Raw genomic sequence first — 21569 nt, 5'->3', positions numbered from 1 at the left:
AGTGAATCGCAGTGCACATACACGCTAGGCTGCTATGTGAGGATCCCAGTGTAAGGACGTAGACTTCCACGGGTGAGTAGAAGCCCACAGAGCGCGCATTGTTGCTCTGTCGGTGCGTGCGTCAGGCGAAGGTTGGCTTTGTGAGTGTGGGTGGATCTCGCTGAATCCGTCTGAAGCCTCGGCTGTGTGTGTCATCGACCGAGATCCTGGCGATGTCGCATCTCTTCACTCCGTTGTATGCTCCAGTCGACGGGGGGCAGTGATCGGGGGAGGGAATGCACAGATGAGTCGGGTGTGTACCCGTTCTTGGGCAGTGTGAGGGGTCTCGGATGAACGGGGGTTGAATCTCAGATTAGCATGGGTGTGGCATTAGCTGGGGGGCAGTCAGGCTGTAGTGAGTGACTGCTGAGTGAGTCAGTGTCGAGTGTAACTGGGTCAGTTGTGGCGTGTGTGTGATCTCAGTTCCTGCTGGTCCCAGCGATGCGGATAGCTTGCTGTGTAGGCAGTGTCTTGCCCCCCCCCACTGGCTGAACTTCCTGTCTGCAACACCCAGGAAGCGATGGGGTCTGAGGAGCGGTGGTGATTGGGAGGATTTGGGCGAGGCCGGCAGCACGCCTCTGCAATGATTGCAGGGCAGCAGGCTGTCATTTTAGGAGTGAAGTCTGCCAGGGGGACAACATAAAACAACAGAAAGAACACTGACATCCAAGTTATTCAGGGGCTTGGAATAATTTAACAGAACATTTTTGCTGTCTGATCAGTTCAGCTATCTATAGAGGATTTTAAAGAATAGAAAGTATGTGTCTGCGTGTGTCTCTCTGTCTCTGTGGGCCGGTTTCAGAGACACAGATTAAGCCTGGTAGATTTTTGTATGGAGAATCTCCATTTAAAGTAGAAGGACTACTTAGTCTGGGCCTAATCTGTGTCTGTGAAACTGGCCTTATATGTCTGTCTGTGTCCCTGCACACGTGCGTGTCTGCGTCTGTCTGTGTGTCTGTGTGTCTGCGTCTGCGTGTGGGGCCAGTGCTGTGGTCGAGGCTGTAACTAAGCGCACAGGAGGGATGAGTTGGACCTGGGACGTCTGCTCTCCCAGACAGCACTGCTGATGTACTGACTGCGCTCTCCAGGATGGGGGCTGGTGGGGGTACGGGGGCCTGCGTTTTCTGGGCTGGAGTTCAGCAGATGGAGGCGTGGGGGACGGGTACGGGGGGGGGGGTTCCATGCCACACTCCAGCCCCTTTGTTCAGCCCGAGCGCAGAATGAATCGGGCCGTTTGTAAAGGACTGAATACATTTGGAGCTGGTGCCTGTGCGCACTGTGACTGGCTCATTGTGTGCAAGGGTGAGGCTCAGTAAAGAGTGTGAGTGTGAGTGTGAGTGTGAGTGTGAGTGTGAGTGTGAGTGTGAGTGTGAGTGTGAGTGTGAGTGTGAGTGTGAGTGTGAGTCGGGAGAGAGGAGATCAGTGCTCTGCTCAAACACACACTGCTGCTCACAGAAAAGTTCTAATTCACTGCATTTTTTCTCCCTCTCTCTCCCTCCCCCCCCCCCAGTTCAGCACACTGTTCTGCAACTGCATTGGGTGAAATGGAGTGAGGTGGCTGAGATTAGCTGGAGGATTAGAGGCTTTCGGGGGGGACGTGCCCCTCTCTGGAGGCCCCGATTGGCTGGCCTGCCGCGCCCCAGGGGGCGGAGCAGCCATGACTGACCAGGGGATGCTGAGCCTGTTTGGGGAAGATGGGGCCCTGTTCTCTGAGGGGCTGCGGGACCTGGGCGAGTGCGGCTATCCTGGCGACGGCCAGCAGATGGCGATGGAGCCGGGCTTCGACCCCCTGCAGCAGAACCAGTTCCACCACTACGGCCAGTACGAGCCCCCAGGGGGCGCCATGTTGGGGAGCCCTCAGCAGTACCACCCCTCTGCCCCGGCCCCCGGCCCCCACCCATGTCTCAGCCGCACGCCGGGTACCCCAGCATGCAGGCGAGAGGCAGGGCCAGCCTTTTATGGGTGGCAGCACCATGTGGGGCCTGGATCCACGCCCGCACCCCCACAGGCCCCTCCCCCCGGGCCCCATGCCCCCCTTCAGCCGATGGGGGTGTACGCAGGTGCAGTCGGAGGGGAGTACACCCAGCAGAATCTGCCCCAGGGCGGCCCCGCCGGCCCCCAACCGTTTTGCGGGGCAACGCAGGCCCCCAGCAGGGTCCTAGAATGGGGGGGCCCGCCCATGCGTCACCCAGTGCAGCAGCCGCCACGCCCTCCGCACCACCCTGCCCCGGGACCGTTCCACCCAGAGCCCGTGGCGCACGGTCGCTGCTTCTCCCCAAACGCGCAGCCACACCCCCTGCATCAGCAGAGCATGGGCTACAGCCCCCACAGGCAGCCCGTGCCCCATAACCTTCCAAAACGGCTCCGCCCGCTTCCCCTTCCTACCCCAGCCCCAATCAGGGCTCGGCTGGCGGCGTGGGGGCGGGGCCAAATGCGATGCAGGCGCAGGGATACGCTGGTGCCGCTGATTTCCTGCCCCAGGGGCCCGTACCCCTCCAGCAGCACCAGCAGCCCCTGCACGGGCCCCCAATGGGCCCCACCCACAACCACCACCAGCAGCAGCACCAGGCTCCGCCCCCCCCAAATGTCTTACGGCTCCGGCCCCCCCATGTCCCCGATGAAGGGCGTCGCCAACCCACAGGTGCCACCACTGCCCCGCCCCCGCAGGGAGTTGCCATGGGAACGGGGATGGAGGTGGCCGGGTATCCCAGCGTGCCTCTCCAGCCTCAGGGGGCTGTGGGCTTGTCCCAAACCCAGCAGCCCCTCCCCCCTCAGCCTTACGGGGGCATGCCTCAGTGCCAGCCATCCCACAATCCCTTGCAGCAGGACAAGGGATGTCGTTCCACAGCTGCCACCGTCGCAGCCCCATGTGACCACGCCCCCTCACCAGCAGCCTTGGACACAGCCTCGCCCCCAGCTTCCTGTCACTCACAAAGTGCCTGTCGCTCAGGTGAGTCCCACGCCTGGCCAGAGGGTAGGGCTATAGACCTTCATCACCATATGATGTCATTTAAATCCTTGAGGCAACCATTTGACCGTTGGCAATATCACAGATTATTTTATCCAAAGCGATGTATAATAAGTGCATAACAACTCATAGCAACTACAAAACAGGTCCTATTCACAAAGGTAAAATTGATAATGATTACAAATGCAACAGTCCTATATTAAAATACAAAGTACATCAAGAGGGTAAAAAGATTGAGATGGGTGATGCACAAGTGAGATTAGATTAGGGCTCTCCGGCAGAGGAGTAAAGTTATAGTTGTCAAGGTACATTGTGAAGCGATCAGTCTTCAGACTGGTGTGGGAAATGGGCAGTGGCCAAGCAGTTCTTGAAGATTTGGGAGGCTGTTTCACCACTGAGGAGTGAGGGTGGAGAAGCTCCTTCAAGAGTTTTGAACAGGCAGTAATTACATTACATTACAAGGCATTTAGCAGATGCTCTTATCCAAAGCGACGTACAAAGAATGTAATGACACTGGCCGATTGTTCCTAACATCAGAGGTAGGTTTCTTAAGGAGTGTGGTAACACCAGCCATCTTGAAGTCTTGGGAACATTACCACAGGCAAGGGAGCCGTTAAGAAGGGCGTGCAGATATGGAAGGTACTCACTGGATATAGACTGGAGGACAGCTGATGGGATAGGGTGAAGCTGACAAGTGGTTGCACAATGGTTTGTGATGAGTTGAAGTACATCTTGTCGGAGGTCACTGCAGCGAGTGCTTTCGGGAGTAGATGGCATCACCAGATGACTGAAGAAATTCCAGATACTAGCCACCTTGCCCTTAAGGTGGGCCAGGAAGCGATCTGCAGTACGGAAAGAGTGAGAAGGAGGAGGTGGAGGAATGAGGAGGGAAGATAAGGTTCTGCTCGAGCAGAGAGACCTAAGCCGTGGGCAGTAAGGTTCTGCTCGAGAGGAGAGACTGTAAGCCATGGGCAGTAAGGTTCTGCTCGAGAGGAGAGACTAAGCCGTGGGCAGTAAGGTCTGCTCGCGAGGAGAGACTAAGCCGTGGGCAGTAAGGCTCTGCTCAAGAGGAGAGACTAAGCCGTGGGCAGTAAGGTTCTGCTTAAGAGGAGAGACTAAGCCGTGGGCAGTAAGGTTCTGCTCAAGAGAGAGACTAAGCCGTGGGCAGTAAGGTTCTGCTTAAGAGGAGAGACTAAGCCGTAGGCAGTAAGGTTCTGCTTAAGAGGAGAGACTAAGCCGTGGGCAGTAAGGTTCTGTTCGAGAGGAGTGTCTGTAAGCCGTGGGCAGTAAGGTTCTGCTCAAGAGGAGAGACGTAGCCGTGGGCAGTAAGGTTCTGCTTAAGAGGAGAGACTAAGCCGTGGGCAGTAAGGTTATGCTCAAGAGGAGAGACTGTAAGCCATGGGCAGTAAGGTTCTGCTCGAGAGGAGAGACTAAGCCGTGGGCAGTAAGGTTCTGCTTAAGAGGAGAGACTAAGCCGTGGGCAGTAAGGTTCTGCTTAAGAGGAGAGACTAAGCCGTGGGCAGTAAGGTTCTGCTCAAGAGGAGAGACTAAGCCGTGGGCAGTAAGGTTCTGCTTAAGAGGAGATACTAAGCCGTGGGCAGTAAGGTTCTGCTTAAGAGGAGAGACTAAGCCGTAGGCAGTAAGGTTCTGCTTAAGAGGAGAGACTAAGCCGTGGGCAGTAAGGTTCTGTTCGAGAGGAGAGTCTGTAAGCCGTGGGCAGTAAGGTTCTGCTCAAGAGGAGAGACGTAGCCGTGGGCAGTAAGGTTCTGCTTAAGAGGAGAGACTAAGCCGTGGGCAGTAAGGTTCTGCTTAAGAGGAGAGACTAAGCCGTAGGCAGTAAGGTTCTGCTTAAGAGGAGAGACTAAGCCGTGGGCAGTAAGGTTCTGTTCGAGAGGAGAGTCTGTAAGCCGTGGGCAGTAAGGTTCTGCTCTAGAGGAGAGACGTAGCCGTGGGCAGTAAGGTTCTGTTCGAGAGGAGAGTCAGTAAGCCGTGGGCAGTAAGGTTCTGCTTAAGAGGAGAGACGTAGCCGTGGGCAGTAAGGTTCTGTTCGAGAGGAGAGTCAGTAAGCCGTGGGCAGTAAGGTTCTGTTCGAGAGGAGAGTCTGTGAGCCGTGGACAGGGGGTTGATGGTTGTGCTGGTTTGGATACAAGAGGGTAAAGTGAGTTAACAGACAGAGGTAAAGTTAAAGGTAGAAACATTGACAGGCAGTTTAGAGAAAGGTGCAGGAGAATGAAGTGTAGAGAGTAGAAGATGTGGGAGGAGTGAGAGAAGGTGCGGAGATTCCTGAAGGTTGCAGTGGGTGAGTTGGGGGGACATTTGAATATTTTGCTATGATTTGCCAGGACCAAATACACTTTTTGGGTTGGATCATTGCCCTTTGCACCTATAAATCTATCAACATATCGGTTCAAATCTGGATCAATGTATTGTCTAGATTGATAATAAATACAGCTTCACGTTGTGTTATACACCTTGTATTAAGCTCCACCAATCACAAAGCAAGTTGGTGACCGCTATTTGTACAACGCCAATGTTGATTGGTCGATACTTTCTGGCAGTACTTCCGGCCTTCCTTCAAGGGTCACCAATCACGGTCACCATTGCTCTGTTGGCTGTCACCAATGTACTCTGTGATTGGTGGAGCTCCATGCTCTGATTTCCTTGCATTATCCCAGGGGTGGGGGTGTTTACAGTTTACCAGCGGAAAGCCCACAGGATGCAGGTTGAGAGATGGGGTGGTGGTGGTTTTGAGGCCTGTGTGTTTCCCAGTGCGTAATGCGCAAACTGATTAAGATTTTTTTTATTTCCTTTTTTCCCTGCTTCTGGTTTCCTCTGTGCTTTGTAGTCCTACACTTCTGTGGACATGGCGTCGCTAATCTGTCTCCTCCCGTTCTCTCCTCCCCCCTTCCCTCTCCTTCCTCTCTGCCTCTCAAGGTTGATTTGTTCCCATCCCCTTCCTGCACAGCTATCCCCCCCCCGTCTCATCCTCTTTTTCAGCCCCCTCATCTCAGTACTCATCTTTCCCTCTCCTCTTATGTCCTCCTCCCTTTTTCCTGGTCAGTCAGCCCCCCCACCTCTCCCCCCTTCCTGTTTTTCCCCTTTCTTGTACCTCTCTCCCTCGCTCCTTCTTATGTCATCTCTCCCTTAACCCCCCCCTCTCTCTCTCTCTCTCTCTCTCTCTCTCTCTCTCTCTCTCTCTCTCTCTCTCTCTCTCTCTCTCTCCCTCTCTCTCGCCCCGTCCCCCCTCTGTTTAGCATCCCCTCCCCCCTCCTCTCCTCTCTGTTTAGCTTGCGTGTCTCAGGGGTCTTGTGTGTGTGTGTGTGTGTGTGTGTGTGTGTGTGTGTGTGTGTGGGGAGAGTAGGGGGGGGTTAATGGCGTGTGGCAGGATGCGTCTCTGTTTGGGGGGGGGGGGGGGTCTTCTCTGGCTGAGTGGTCACGTGATCCCAGCCATTAAGAGCCTCTCCATGGCGACCCGCTGGGCTCTCCTCGCATGGTGGACAGCAGTCCCATAATGCACCTGTGGCAGAGCTTTGTTTCCGGCCGGGTGTGCATGTCGGGTCGCCGGGGCTAATGAGCCGGGCCAGTGTGGAGCTGGCAGCCCAGGGGTCGGCAGGAACCGAGTGCACTCGCCTAACGCTGAGCATGCGGCCAGGGTGTGGGGCGTACAGATGTTATGTGCATGTCAATGAGTATATATGCACTCACGCACCCGCCTACTGTCACGCATACATGCTACACAGACGCACACTCCTGCATGCTCACACAAACACTTCTACACCCTACACATTATTACTGTTTTCAAAGACGCATCTGTTTTTCCAGTATGCAGAACAAGTGAACAAATTTACCTGAGTACACTTTGATTGATAATTATGAAAATGATGAGGGGTGCCAGGGATGCATGCAGTAACAGATTAAACCCCCTTTAAAAAGTGGAACAGCCCATAGTGGCTATACTGGCAATTGAAGGTTAGAATGATAGGATCGTGTTGTATAAACAAAACCCAGACGAGCAACATACAGGTATTCACGGTAGAGTGTGAAATTTCTGACAAGCAGGCAGGTCTAAATGTGCCAAAAATTACCAAATGGGACGATTCCGTGGGTCATATCTCTACTAATGTGCAACGTGTTTATCTTTACACGTTGATATGAGTCCCCAAAATTTGTCCCTGGTGGGGAAAAAAAAGAAAAAAAGAAATGTAATTCGATCCCTACATACAAATTTACAAAGGCTTTTTTTTTTTACAAAGCTATCGACCTCAAAAAATTCTGCAACACGTTTTTTTATTTATTGGCACACTCAAATGGCTCTTCCGGCAAAACGAAGTGGCGTATGAGGCTCACACATTCACCAATCATTCTCATCATTGTCATTGCCAACACACAGAAAAATACAGATCCCAAGAGGTGCTGTGGTGCACCCTCCTCGAGCTGGTATGGACTGGCCCGTGCCATATTTTTCTGGAATGTGAAGTGTTAAAGACAGGCGTCTAAACATATCTGACACGTCCAACGTACACACACATGCATAACCACGCGCACACATGTGCGGACACGTGTACACACGCGCATGACTGTGCGCTCACACGTACACACTCTCTGATGTTGATCTGATGCCTCCCGGTGCTCTGCGGTTGGTCTCATTCAGGAAACGCGTGTGCTGTTTACTCCTCCTGTGCTCTGTGGGATAATCATCACCTGCAGCCGGGCGCATTGGTGCTAAAGCTGCCCGCTCTGCGTCTGGGCCCTGGGGGGGGGGGGGTGGTCACTGGGCCCTGGGGGGGGGGGGGGGGGGGGTCACTGGGCCCTGGGGGGGGGGGGGGGGGTCACTGGGCCCTGGGGGGGGGGGGGGGGGGGGTCACTGGGCCCTGGGGGGGGGGGGGGGGGGGGTCACTGGGCCCTGGGGGGAAGGGGGGGTCACTGGGCCCTGGGGGGAAGGGGGGGTCACTGGGCCCTGGGGGGGGGGGTCACTGGGCCCTGGGGGGGGGGTCACTGGGCCCTGGGGGGGGGGGGGGGGGTGGTCACTGGGCCCTGGGGGGAAGGGGGGGTCACGTCACTGGGCCCTGGGGGGAAGGGGGGGTCACTGGGCCCTGGGGGGGGGTCACTGGGCCCTGGGGGGGGGGTCACTGGGCCCTGGGGGGGGGGGGGGTCACTGGGCCCTGGGCGGGTCACTCGCTGGCTGCCGCCGTGGTAACGCCGCGACGCCTCGCCCCTGGCGGATGTGGTGCGTTATGCTTTGTGGCTAGCGCACGCCGCGGTCTGTAGACTGCAGACTCCGAGGAAGGCCTCACTGATTAAGATGAGCACACAGACTTCCTGCAGAGACACAGTCATTTGTTGAGGAAAAGCCATCTGGTCGTTTGTGTGTTTATGTTTGGTAAGGTTTGGGGAGGCGGGCGGTGAAGAAAAGAAATTCTTTGTCTGCCTCTACCCCCAGCCATTACCCTCCCCATGACATATCTTCCTGTTCAAACATTCAAACATTCTCACTGGAATGTGAAAACAAGGGGTGTCTCCCACTGAAGGTGGAGATCAGCTTATATCTTTTTATTTATTTATTTATTTATTTATTTTCCTTTAGATTTGGTTTGAATTCTCACAAACGCCTTATTCAAAATGGTGGTCAGAGCCCTCAGAATGTCAGAGTCACCTGGCCCAGTGTTGAGTAGCTCAGAGGCTTTGAAGGGGTGTGATTTGACCCGTAGGCTCAGCTGTGTTTGTTTGGGCTCAGCTGGTAGACATCAGACAGGCCCCCAGCCATCCCGTCCTCCTGCGCGTTATCCAGTGTGCCAGCTGAAACAGGTGAGCGCCGTAAACACTGGCATAGCCTCCAGGACCCGGTTGTGTGTTGATGATTGGTCTTCCAGTGAGTGGGTGGGATTCAGCATGCGGGCAGGGTCTACCTGATGGCAGTCGCTTGTAATTGGACAGGATTCAGTACATGGGCGGTGCTTCTTACAAGTCAGCATCAGCAGGCAGGCTGGTGGCTCATTTTGGGCTCTTGCTGCATGGGTAGTTACCGATAAGCATGACGTGACTTCTGCTGAACACGCACTCGCACGCACGCACACACTCTTCAGCCTCAGCAGGGGGCTGGAGAACATCGCTCAGTGCCTCTCTGTGCACACGGACGCGGCCACATATGAATATTAATGCATGAATATGAATGTTTGAGCAGAGGTAATCTGGAGCCCGCTGAGCAGCTCTTTGGCCTCTCTAAGCAGCGCTGAAGGAGCCTCCCCGCCTTCGGGCCGCAGCAGGGGAGGCTGCAGAGACTTAATGAGCTCGTCTCGCGCCCCTGCACGCATCCCGTCGGGCGGATGCCCCACTGGGCTGCCAGTGGTCAGTCCTTGGTAGCCTGGAAGCATGTTTACAGTTTAAGGATGTGTTTTCAAAATGGCAATGCATTAACCAGTGATCAAAGTAAAGATCCTAAAGGAGAGACTGCTCCGTCTGCCGGGGGCGACCATGCTTGGACCGCGGTGACTTTAATGGTTTGGATGTGGTGGTATGAACCAAACCCCCCCCCTTTTCTGATGATGGTACATCCATTCTTTGAATTGACCGGCCTAATGTATGGCCTGGGCTAGGTTGCTCATCCTGCTAGTAAGATGGGTTTCAGTGAATGGAGTATCCCATGAAGAACAGTGTCGTTCAGGGATCTTACAGGAATCACGCCTGGTTTTCCTTTTTCTCAGGACCAGCAGACTGATTTTATAATCCCCCGTGTAATGAACAATCCTGGTCCTGCTCTTATCCAGAGCGACATACAGTTGATTAGACTACGCAGGAGACAATCCTCCCCTGGAGCAATGCAGGGTTAAGGGCCTTGCTCAAGGGCCCGACGGCTGTGCAGATGTTATTGTGGCTACACCAGGGATCGAACCATTGATTGTGGGTCCCAGTCATGTAACAGCTATGCCACAGGCCGCCCCATCCATGGCTGTGCTGACTGTGCCCCACTGGAGAACTCTTCTTGGGCTATCGGGATTCAGCGTGCGCCTCGATAACTGCTGCTGAGCCGAGGGCAGTCGCTCTCTGATGCTGGAGTGTGTGAGATGTTACTCAGATATCAGAGCACAGCAAATATACTGTCCGGCGCTGTTTTAGTCCGTCCAAGTCCAAGAGGTCACGTTTTATGGTACGGCAGCTGACGCCACCAGGAAATTTTCTGTCAAAATGTACTTCCTACTAGGGGTTGCAGCTGGGTTACTCTTTATTTGCCAGTAGAGACTTGAGGCCTGTGAGGAGAATTGGAGATGGATGGTTCAGCCTGTGTAATAAAGTACAGGTATGATTTATTAATATGGGAGGAGCCCGTCTCTGGGCCCTGGGTGTTACAGACAGCTGGAGCAGAAACGCACCTGCCTTCATGTTCTGCGTTCGCTGGCTCGCTCGGTCTCCATCTGTCTGTGGCAGCCTGTTCTCATAGACAGGCTTCTGCCTCTGGAGATAAAGAACTGCCTCTCCTTTAACCCATTTCTGCCAAAGAATGTTTATTTTTCCTGGAGTCCAGTCCAGAAGGGGCTTTATAACTCTGACATTACTGCTGTCTGGAACATGATGAGAATGTAATCTAGCATCTCTCTCGCCTAAATAGTCTGTTATGGAAATGCATAGGTGGTCCAAAATGCACCAGTTCCCATTTTGAATTGCACAGATTGGGGGTGATGGCAGTTCATATTCAATCTCTTTTTAATCAGTTAATTTTTCAACCAATTTTGAGTGTCCTGTTGTAATCTTAGATGTGCCTGTTTGAGCTTATTCCAGTTCAGTCTTCTGTTCTGGCTTCCCTTCAACCTGCAGCCATTTTAGGCCTTGGGAACAAGGTGTGGACTTCAGCAGCATTTAAATAATATTAAGTGGCTTAAATGAATCAGTTTAGTGGTCAATTGCACAGAAAACAGCAGTTTCTGACCCCCCTGAGTCTCTCTTCTCTTCCTCCAGCCTTCTCCGCTGGATCCGTCTCCTGAAGCTCCAGCCCCTGAACTGCGGCCCGCCCTGGACAGCAGCACCCAGCCGCTGACCTCTGACCCCGGGGACGGGGACCAGAAGCCCAAGAAGAAGAAGAAGCAGAAGAAGAAGAAGGAGGTGAAAGCTGAGGAGAAGGAGAAGGAGCCGAATGCTGTGAATGGACCCGAGGAAGGGGCTTCACCGGGGGCCAAAAAGAAAAAGACCAAAGCCAAGGAGCCGGGCACCCCCAAAACACCCAAGACCCCCAAGCCCCCCAAAACGCCCAAGACCCCCAAAACGCCTAAAACTCCCAAAGAGCCAAAGGAGAAAAAGGTGAAGCCTGCTACGCCCAAGACTCCAAGCTCCAAGAAGCCCAGGTACCTCCTAATCCTACAGTCTGAGTGCTTTTCATTCATTCCCTGATAGGCCTGGTTGCTGCATGGGTGCTGTCTATTAAGTTAAGAACGTATTAATAACCTAATCACATATTTGTGACCCTGCACCTGAAAGGGCGAATAGCCTGGTTGGTACCTGTCACCCACAGAGTGTTGTTAACTGTACACACTGTGGAGTGCTGTCTTGGATGCAGTTGGGCTCTCTTCCTGCAAACTGCCCGCGTTAAACTTCATCCTCTCTGTAAGGATGCGTTTAAACAGGATCTGGCCTGTACCCCACACGGTTGCTTTCAGACCAGAAGGCTCCTATTAACTGAATTTGAAGCAGTACTCTGTGCTTGACAAGGAAGATGGCTGACCTCAACATCTCCTTAAAGCCAGGCTCTCCCTACCTCCCTTTATGTTCTCTTGCTTTAATGCTACTTTGTTTTTGTAATGTTGTTTGTAGGCTTGTATATTTGATTGGCTGGGGCAGAGCCGAGAGGGAGGTGATTGGCTTATGGAGGCAGTTCAAAGGTGCCTGGCTGTTACAGGGAATTGGTCGAGACCGACTGGCCTGGATGCCAAATGGAGGGTGATTGGCTGGCACTGAGCCTGGTGGCGGATGATTGGCTGGCGCTGAGCATGGCGCAGTGTGATTGGCTGTCACAGAGGCCCGTTAGACATTGGCTGGCTGGAACTGAGCCTGGTGATGAATGATTGGCTGGTACTGAGCCTGGCGCAGGGTGATTGGCTGATGCAGAGGCCCATTGAGAGCTGTTCTGGCACTGGGCCTGGTGGAAGACAGCAGTGCAGGTGCACAGCAGTGTCTAAGAGGTGACACAGGCAGATGGCTTTAGTCAATGGCAGCCAGCCAGTGGAGCAGGTGCTGGTCATGTGACCGCTGGTTACCGGGGCGATGTGATTGCTGTTGGCGTGCAGATGAAAGGCAGAGCAGGGTGGGGGGTTGGGCCTGGCTCCAGCTCTGTGTGATCTGTGGAGGGGAGAGCGGAAATAAGAGATCTGTGTGTGTGTGTGTGTGTGTGTGTGTGTGTTTGGTAAAGGGGGGAGGTCCAGCTGTGTGGACTAACTGAGTCTGAGCAGAGTAGGGGAATACTGGTCAGGCCTGCTTTCTGTCTCACTTTGAAGGGTCTTCATCCCTCTTTCCTTCTTTACTTTTACTTTTCCCAGTTTCTGCTTTGCTTATTTGTTCTTTCTCTCATTCTGTTTTTCTCCTGTTTTCTGTGTCTGTGTTGCATGGCCATGTCTGTCTCTTTCTTTCTCTGTCGTCCCTTTCCCTGTCTTTAAATCACTCATTCTCTCCCTCTGTCTTCCTTTTTTCACTCCTGTTAGACTGGCAGCATGCAAATTTCAGCCTGGTATCAAAGGCTAAAGGGATTACCCCTTGCCTTTCATATTATTTCAGTTTTACTGTACTTTTGTGTTGCTTTTGTTTTCAGTGAAGAATATTTAAAGAATTGTTGGAAAACCTGACCGCTTTAAAGTTGGCTGGGATATGGTTAATCAGTGGTTTAAAGTTAAAAAATATATAAATAAATGAGTACAGTTTATGTAACACTTTATGTAACTCAGTTTGTACAGTGATGTCACACCTCCAGAGGTTTAACTTGTGGATATTATCTGATCATTCTACAAAAAATGTATTCTCAAGCTGTTTTGGAGTTGCATACAATGTACAAACCCACAACCCCCATTGCAAAAGTGGCAGCTCGCCAGAACCTTATGCAAATATCGAAAATATTCTTTCAACGCACACAAAATCTGTCTGGGCCAATCCAAAACACATTTAAAACTGAAACAATATGTTAAGAACTCCATAAAATTAATCTGGAGATGACTGTTTGAAAGCATGACAGGCTTGTATTACAGTAACCGTCTGGTCTCAGTTCCTGTTTGAGAGGTGTTTGATAAAGCAGTGTTTCTGCATACTCTTTCAGGTTTATCTACAGTCCTTCTGTACTTAAGCCTTTATTTTTAGTATGTGTGCTGTACATATTTTGGAGGTTAAGTAGTGGTGAAATTCTCCTGGTTTTCTACCCCCGAGACCTCTTCCAATGCCAAACGATGAGGTGAACACACAAGCTTATGTTTCTTACAGGAATTAGTCAAAATAATTCTGCTTTTCATTTATTACTTTTACAGACTGTTCCCTCATGACTGTGGGGAAATTGCATTTGCAAAATGTTAGTTTTGGCGTTTTGTTAGCCTGTATTTGTCTGAATAGAAATCAAAGAAATTTTATTGTCGGTGTTTTTCGGAGAAAGGAAGTGTGCTCATTGCATCTACATCAGGACTAATAATGAGCATGTAAATACACCAGCTTCAGTCTGGTGACATCTTCCCTCACCAATGCATTCTTATAAGGCCTGGTTCCTTCAGCCATTTGGAGAAAAACGATAATATATCCAATTATAATTCAGAACAATGACTGTGTAAAGCCAGATGACCAATCACAAAAGTGTTGGTATGCACTAATTCCTTTAGCTAGCGAACAGTGGTGTAGATACAGTAGCTCGGGTTTATAGTTATACTTAACTGGTGCATGATATGAACCTCTATAACGCAAAATGCCTTGTGTCTCTGCAGCGTGAAGAAGGCGAGCCCAGAGACGGATACTGTAGCAAAAAAAGAGGTGAAACGGAAGAGAGAGAGCAGTGATCACTCTGATGTGGAAGAAAGGATCCCCCCTGCTTCTCCGGAGGAGGAGGATGATGATGGAGGAACACAGGTAGAGAGACTTAGTCTTACTGTTCAGAATCTGTCTTACAGTCTTACAGTCTTACAGTCTTACAGTCTTACAGTCTTACAGTCTTACAGTCTTACAGTCTTACTGTTCAGGCTCAGTCTTACAGTCTTACAGTCTTACAGTCTTACAGTCTTACAGTCCAGGCTCAGTCTTACAGTCTTACAGTCTTACAGTCTTACAGTCTTACAGTCTTACAGTCTTACAGTCTTACAGTCTTACTGTTCAGGCTCAGTCTTACAGTCTTACTGTTCAGGCTCAGTCTTACAGTCTTACTGTTCAGACTCAGTCTTACAGTCTTACTGTTCAGGCTCAGTCTTAGTCTTACTGTTCAGGCTCAGTCTTACAGTCTTACTGTTCAGACTCAGTCTTACAGTCTTACTGTTCAGACTCAGTCTTACAGTCTTACTGTTCAGACTCAGTCTTACAGTCTTACTGTTCAGACTCAGTCTTACAGTCTTACTGTTCAGACTCAGTCTTACTGTTCAGACTCAGTCTCACTGTTCAGACTCAGTCTTACTGTTCAGACTCAGTCTCACTGTTCAGACTCAGTCTTACTGTTCAGACTCAGTCTTACAGTCTTACTGTTCAGACTCAGTCTTACAGTCTTACTGTTCAGACTCAGTCTTACAGTCTTACTGTTCAGACTCAGTCTTACAGTCTTACTGTTCAGACTCAGTCTTACTGTTCAGACTCAGTCTTACTGTTCAGACTCAGTCTTACAGTCTTACTGTTCAGACTCAGTCTTACTGTTCAGACTCAGTCTTACTGTTCAGACTCAGTCTTACAGTCTTACTGTTCAGACTCTGCTGCACAGGGCTGGCCTGGGTCATGTCTGTTGCACAGGGCTGGCCTGGGTCATGTCTGTTGCACAGGGCTGGCCTGGGTCATGTCGGTCCAGTATCCAGCCTCTCACTCTGCTTGTAGTCTTACTCCTGTTCTCTCAGTGAATTTAATGCTATGCCTGAATTTCTGTTTGGTTTTGCCTCCATCTGCAACTACACCTTTTTGTTTAGTTTAATTTGTTTTGCTGTATATTCTGCTATTTGTCCTAAATACCACCCCGTCCTTGAAGTGTGTGCTTTCCTGATGAACAGTGTTCTTGAAGTGTACACTTTCCTCTGTAGCCCTGTCCTAGAAGTGTATACTTTGCTGTTTAACCCTCTCCAGGGAGTGTACACTTTCCTCTGTAACCCTGTCCTAGAAGTGTACTTTCCTGTTTAACCCTCTACAGGGAGTGTACACTTTCCTCTTTAACCCTGTCCTAGAAGTGTACTTTCCTGTTTAACCCTCTCCAGGGAGTGTACACTTTCCTCTTTAACCCTGTCCTGCTCTTGCAGAAGCGGCGCTCCAGCAGGCAGGTGAAGCGGAAACGCTACACGGAGGAGCTGGAGTTCAAGATCTCAGACGACGAGGGTGACAGGAAGGAGGGAGGCAGGCGAGCGGCTCAGTCTGAGCAGGTACACCTGTGCACACTGCGCACCTGTCTGGCTAAACCTGTGTCTGTGTCCAAGTACATCTGATGTGTATAATCCCATTTACCCTCCTTTTGTTAGCTGCTGTTGTTGGTGCTGTTCTTTGAACTGCCCGCGATGTCCTTTGCTCATGTGGATCCTCTCTCCCCGCAGCCTGCCGGGGCCGAGGGTCCCGTTGTGGAGAAGATCATGGCTGCCCGGCTGGTGAAGAAAACGGTGAGGCTGCCCGACCATGTCTTCCATGAACACGGTTTTCCAGACCGGGCTTGTCATGAGAAACTCTTATCCAGGGATCGGAGAGTCAGGATAGCATCCTCGCTTTTGTGTCTGCAGTCAGAGAGGAGCTCTCTACCAATTGCAATAAATATATTGCTAACAACAAAGCGAGAAAGTAATTGGTAGATACCGTCTGGTGGACTGGTGGACTTATGTATAGATATCGTTACTTGTATAGGTATTGTTGTTTTTATTGGCTGTTGTATTCTAGCTGCCAACAGTGGTATGCTAGTTTGAATGTTGATTGTACTCTTCAAGGGTTCTGAATTTCTGTATGTTTACACTAGGACTCGGTACTGTGCTGTCCTCTCAGGTCTACTTTTGCACTTGTTCTTGTGATTGATTTGCACTTTGTTGTACGTCGCTCTGGATAAGAGCGTCTGCTAAATGCCACGTAATGTAATGTAATGTGGAAGTTGCTTAAGGGAATACAGGCTTCCAGAAGCATGGCCAGAAAGTATCCCCCGATAGTCCAGAAGTATCCACTGAAGTGTCAACCAATAGCCAGAAAGCATCAAGCAAAGTGTCCACCAATAGACAAAACGTATCCATGAAATTATCCACCAATAGCCCAAAAGTATCCACCTAGCTGTCCACCAATAACCAGAAAGTATCAACTGAAGTATCCCCTAGTTTCTTCCTACCAACGTCCTCAGTGATTGGTGGAGCTGCACTCTGGTTTCCATGCAGAGAATAGCAGGCTCTTTGCTATGCCTGCCAGCTGCGCAGTCCCGCAGGGATCGGGCCAGGCTGAGGGGGTGAAGGAAGTGAGGAGGTGGAAATCGACAGCTCCTCGCGAGAACGAGTGCATTCTCTTCTCTCTGGCAGGTCTCACTATTCAGTTAGGCTTGTTTGCTCTTTTGCAGCTTTAAAGAGTTTGACCTGCTTCTGGTGAAAATCCCACCGTCAATCAAATGCAGAACTATTTCTGCAGTTTTTCTTCAGCAATACATTGGTTTTGTAGCTTAATAATAGCACTCTGACCTGTGCGGAGAGGAAGAGGATGGTCCTCGGCCGTGCTCCGCCCCTCCAGAGTGTCCCCTGTCTGCCTGTGGCTTTGTCTCGTTTCCACGACTCGGAGACAAAGTGCTGGCTGGGAAGTCGTCGGCAGCGAGCCTTTGAGACGGCGGCCAAGAATAATAATGCGCGTGGCTGTGGAGCGCAGCTGCAGGCGCTCACGGGGCTCTGTGGGTTTGGCGGGAGGCCAGGGCTCCTCAGCGCAGCAGGGCTCTGTGAATGGAGCCGCATGTGGAGGAGCAGGGGGAGGAGGCACCGGCCTGTGTGCGCGCACACACACACACACACACACACACACCACATCACAGACATACACCACACACACACACACACACACACACACACACACACACACCACATCACAGACGTACACCACACTCACACACACACATCACATCACAGACATACACCACACTCACACACACACATCACATCACAGACATACACCACACACACACACACACCACATCACATCACAGACATACACCACGGACATACACACACACATGCACTCACCCACCACGCAGGCACACACACACACACACACATATGCACACATGCACGTACTCGCACAGACCACAGGCATACATACCACCGACATGTACACACGCATGTACACACAGACCACAGGTATTCACACCACAGAGACACGCACGTACGCACTGCAGACCATAGGCAGGCACACACACACACACACACACACACACACACACACACACACACACACACACACACACACACACACACACACACCCCACAGACATACACTTTAGACACAGATATACACACATATGCACACACACATCACAGACACACACACACACAGACAGCTGTGATTGATTGCAATTTTATTTTTCCTTTTTTACTATCTTTCCACCCCAAATAAATCCACGCACTGCGTGTGTTCCCCTGTCAGAGGAGGGGCTATCAGGAGTCGCGCCCTGGAGTGAAACTGTGCTGGGGTTAAGTGGCTGTTACAGACCACCATCTCTGGCTCCAAGAGAGCTGTCTTACTGACGGGCCTTTCACAGATCTTACACTTCCTCAAATGCACATGCTGAGGAACTCTCACACGCAGACATACAACTGTCACTGACAGCGGGATCGTCTCCCAGGCACCCACGTGTGGCTCTCCCTCAGACGCACACACACACACGCAGACACACGCATGCCCGCACGCACGCACACTCCCTTCGGCTGTTTCCGGCCCTCTCTTAACGTGATTGTGCTAGGTCAGACACATTAGGTAACAGTCTCCATTGTAAATGAAAGTTCTTCTGAAATGGGCTGGGATTTGATTACGCAACCAAACAATACTGAAGGAGGCTCTCAACCCAAATATTACCCAGCTTGCTAACCACCCATTTCCACAGTGCACTGTACAGAAATGACCGTTCATTTTAGTTTTGCTGCGAACGCAATTTCCCACAACTGTTACGACACTTACTGCCATTTCCCTATGCCTCACACTGACATTCTGTGTATTTATTTGTAGCTACACCTGTCACCATGGAATTCTCTCACATGGGCATAGCTGTCTCAGATATTTAGAGGGAATGTGACAGACAGAAAATATGTTTTTCTCACACACACACACACACACACACACACACACACACTCTCACACACGCACACTCGCACGCACACGCACACGCACGCACGCACACACACACACACACACCACAGACATACACACACACACACAGTCAGTGTTGCAGACATGGCTACACGCTCATACATGTTTTTCTTTCCTTTGCAGAGCAACTGTGGGGAAGAGGTGGAAGTGGAGGAGTTTTATGTCAAATTCAAAGCCTTGTGAGTTTTTCTATACGTTTGTTCCATTCCTGCTGTCCATTAATGAGTCATCAAAATAATTTCAACATGTTGCAGCTGCAAAACAAATTCATCTTTCAAGAGAAAAAACGTTTTTCACGTTTTTTTTAAGAATGTTAAGTATGTGGCAGTGTTTTGTTTCAGAAGCATTTCATTTAAGGCATGTTTGAAAATGCTTGCACATACTTTCCTCCATTATTTGGAATGACAAACATGTAGCACATGTTGCGCAAATGAAAAGCATTGTTTTCAGTATGTATGCAAAAAATGGAAACCGCATTACTTAATTGAAACTGATCATTTTCACACTTGTGTTATAATAATAATAATTTTGGCCTGTGTATGCGTTTTAAAGAATTAAATCGTAAAACATTTCATCCTTTTAAAATATTTAGTTGCAATGCTTTTCAGTATTGTGTTTTAAAATGCTAAAATGCTTTAAAGGCATCTCAAATGGCCATGAATACAATTGCTCAATTTTATATGCATTTGACCCAGGTCTGGTGGGTGTAGACGGATAGTTTTTTTTGGCCGGCAGCTGATCCAGGATCAGTTAACACCCCCCTCCCGCCCTTTGAATAGTTATTGTAATTTCTGTGGTGTGCTGATCCTGGATCAGTGGTTGGAGTTACATGATAGTATGACTGCTGCACAGCTCCTATCTGCACTGTCGCTGGGCGGACATGGAGGAGCTGGAGAAGGACAAGCGGATCCAGCAGAAGGTCAAGAGGTTCAAGGCCAAGCAGTCGCTCAACAGCTTCCTGAGCGAGGTGAGAGCCAGGCCCCTCCCCCCCGTCCTGCCCTTTGTTTCCTCCCTCCCGCCATTATGTTTCGTGACCTTTCTGACCTTTTCTTCTTTTCTTACGGCTTAATTTAACATCACAGTGCCTTTCTGCAGACCTCAGAGTTCTGACACAAAATGGCTGCATGCCCCCCCACCCCCTCATTATCCACTGTAAAGCGCTTGGGAGTTTTCAAAAGGGATGAAAGGGATGCCTTCCATTTGCATTGGACTAGTAAACTGAGGGCTGTACCACAGAGTGGGTGGAGCTATGACGTGTTATCACTTATTTGAAGCAGTGAGGGTGGTCTATCTGTGGGATCTGTGATTGACAGCATGTAATCAATACATTCATCTAAGAATGTTCTTAAAGCCAGGCCCCCTACACGCTAGCATGCTCGTTTGTCCGGTCCTCATGATTCACTTTGCCGATCGTGATTAAGACACCAACGTGCCTTGCGGGGGTAAATGAACAGACCATGCCACAATGCATGGTTTAAAATCCTTGGCCTATCTTCTGCCAAATTTCCATCATCGGTCAGCAGTGCTCCCATCCAAGAATTCCAGGCGTCCGCATTGCGCTGCATTCCGAAAGGACTCGGGCTGCCTGTGTGGGAATCCCCCGTCCCCGTTTAGGAATGCTCGCACAGCGTCTTTTCCCTGCGCTCCGTAGTGACGAAGCCCAGGCCTCAGGAACCGGCCTACTGCTGACATGGAATCAGTGGATGTAATCTGGGTATTCCGCCTTAAACCGCCCATAATGGAATCTGCGCTCTTCACTTTGTTTTTCCAGATGGATGAGGAGCCTTTCAACCCAGATTATGTGGAAGCCGATCGGATCCTGGACGTTTCTGAGGGCACTGATGAAAACGGAGAGGTACGTTTGGGGGGGTTTTGTGGGAGGGCAGATTTGTGCTCAAAATGTATTTACTACATCAGGACTGGCATTGGACTGAAGCAGGCTGGGCTCCTCGGGAAGGGCTTCACGCAACGTTTCTGTAAAAGAGTATGCGTGCTTAGTCAACTTGCCCCGTTTGAATAAAGGATAATAAATAAAAATGGGGAATTGGCTTGTTCTGCTCTTGTCTCACATGGTAACTGTCCTCCTCCAGCCTGTCACTCACTGCCTGGTGAAGTGGTGCTCCCTGCCCTATGAGGACAGCACCTGGGAGCTCAAAGCCGACGTCGACCAGGAGAAGATCCAGGAGTTTGAGCGGCTGATGGCCCGGGAGCCTGACCTGGGGAGAGTGGTGAGACCCCCGGCCCAGTCCTGACCCTTCCAGGGGCTGTACGCCCCCCCTGCCGTTTCACAGAGGGGGGGAAGGGGTGGAGATTCACACCCTTATGCTGGAAAGGGTCGCATTTTACGTCCTGTTGATCAATCCACTGAGGGGGGTAAGGGTCGTGTGCAGCCCCATGTTTTATAGATGGGGTAAGGTTGAGTTCCACACCGCTAAGCTATGTAGAGTTGGAAAGGGTAGGGTTTGGCGTCCCGTTGATCAGTCGACAGAGGGGGGTGAGGGTCTCGTTCAGCACCCTGCGGTTTTGCAGTGGTGGGGGGAACATTTGTTTTCCTGTTAGCGCCCGGACACCACTGAAGGGAACTGTCCCTCCCCCATGCAGGAACGCCCCCCTGCGGATGATTGGCAGGAGCTGAAGAGCTCCAGGGAATATCAAAATAGCAACAGTCTCAGGGAGTACCAGCTGGAGGGAGTGAACTGGCTGCTCTTCAACTGGTACAACACGTATGTATTCACCTGGCACTCCACGCACGTGCACTCCTAAAGTCTAACATTCTTACTCCATTGGCACCACATACATGTAATCATATGATTTAACACGCTGGCACTATGTGCATGTAACCGTATAATCTTAACACACATGTATTCAACTGGCAACACATGCAAAAAATCATACAATCCAACACATGCTCAATTGGCACCACATGCATCTTATATTTTATAATGTTACACATATGTATTCTACTGGCAGCGAATGCATACATTCATACTTTTTGAATCCTGCTATTGAATCTTATAAAATGATATAGAGATGTAAACGGACTGTAAGTTTGTGGTCTGCCCGT

General features: G+C 50.7%; 1 protein-coding gene across 1 annotated transcript in view; it reads left to right on the top strand.

Annotated features, from left to right (window-relative positions):
- Positions 1–1554: 1554 nt before the first annotated feature.
- Positions 1555–21569, top strand: part of LOC133136535 (chromodomain-helicase-DNA-binding protein 7-like) — a 41171-nt gene continuing 21156 nt past the window's right edge. The window contains exons 1-10 of the mRNA XM_061254104.1: positions 1555–2989; positions 10958–11340; positions 13945–14086; positions 15442–15561; positions 15730–15792; positions 18629–18684; positions 19358–19472; positions 20277–20360; positions 20596–20733; positions 21107–21228. Of these exons, the coding sequence (XP_061110088.1) occupies positions 1697–2989; positions 10958–11340; positions 13945–14086; positions 15442–15561; positions 15730–15792; positions 18629–18684; positions 19358–19472; positions 20277–20360; positions 20596–20733; positions 21107–21228 (2516 nt within the window). The 5' untranslated portion in view covers positions 1555–1696. The remainder of the gene's footprint in view (positions 2990–10957; positions 11341–13944; positions 14087–15441; positions 15562–15729; positions 15793–18628; positions 18685–19357; positions 19473–20276; positions 20361–20595; positions 20734–21106; positions 21229–21569) is intronic.

This window comes from Conger conger, chromosome 9, assembly GCF_963514075.1.
Source record: "Conger conger chromosome 9, fConCon1.1, whole genome shotgun sequence".
Taxonomy (NCBI): domain Eukaryota; kingdom Metazoa; phylum Chordata; class Actinopteri; order Anguilliformes; family Congridae; genus Conger; species Conger conger.
This window is presented reverse-complemented; position numbering and strand designations above follow the sequence as displayed.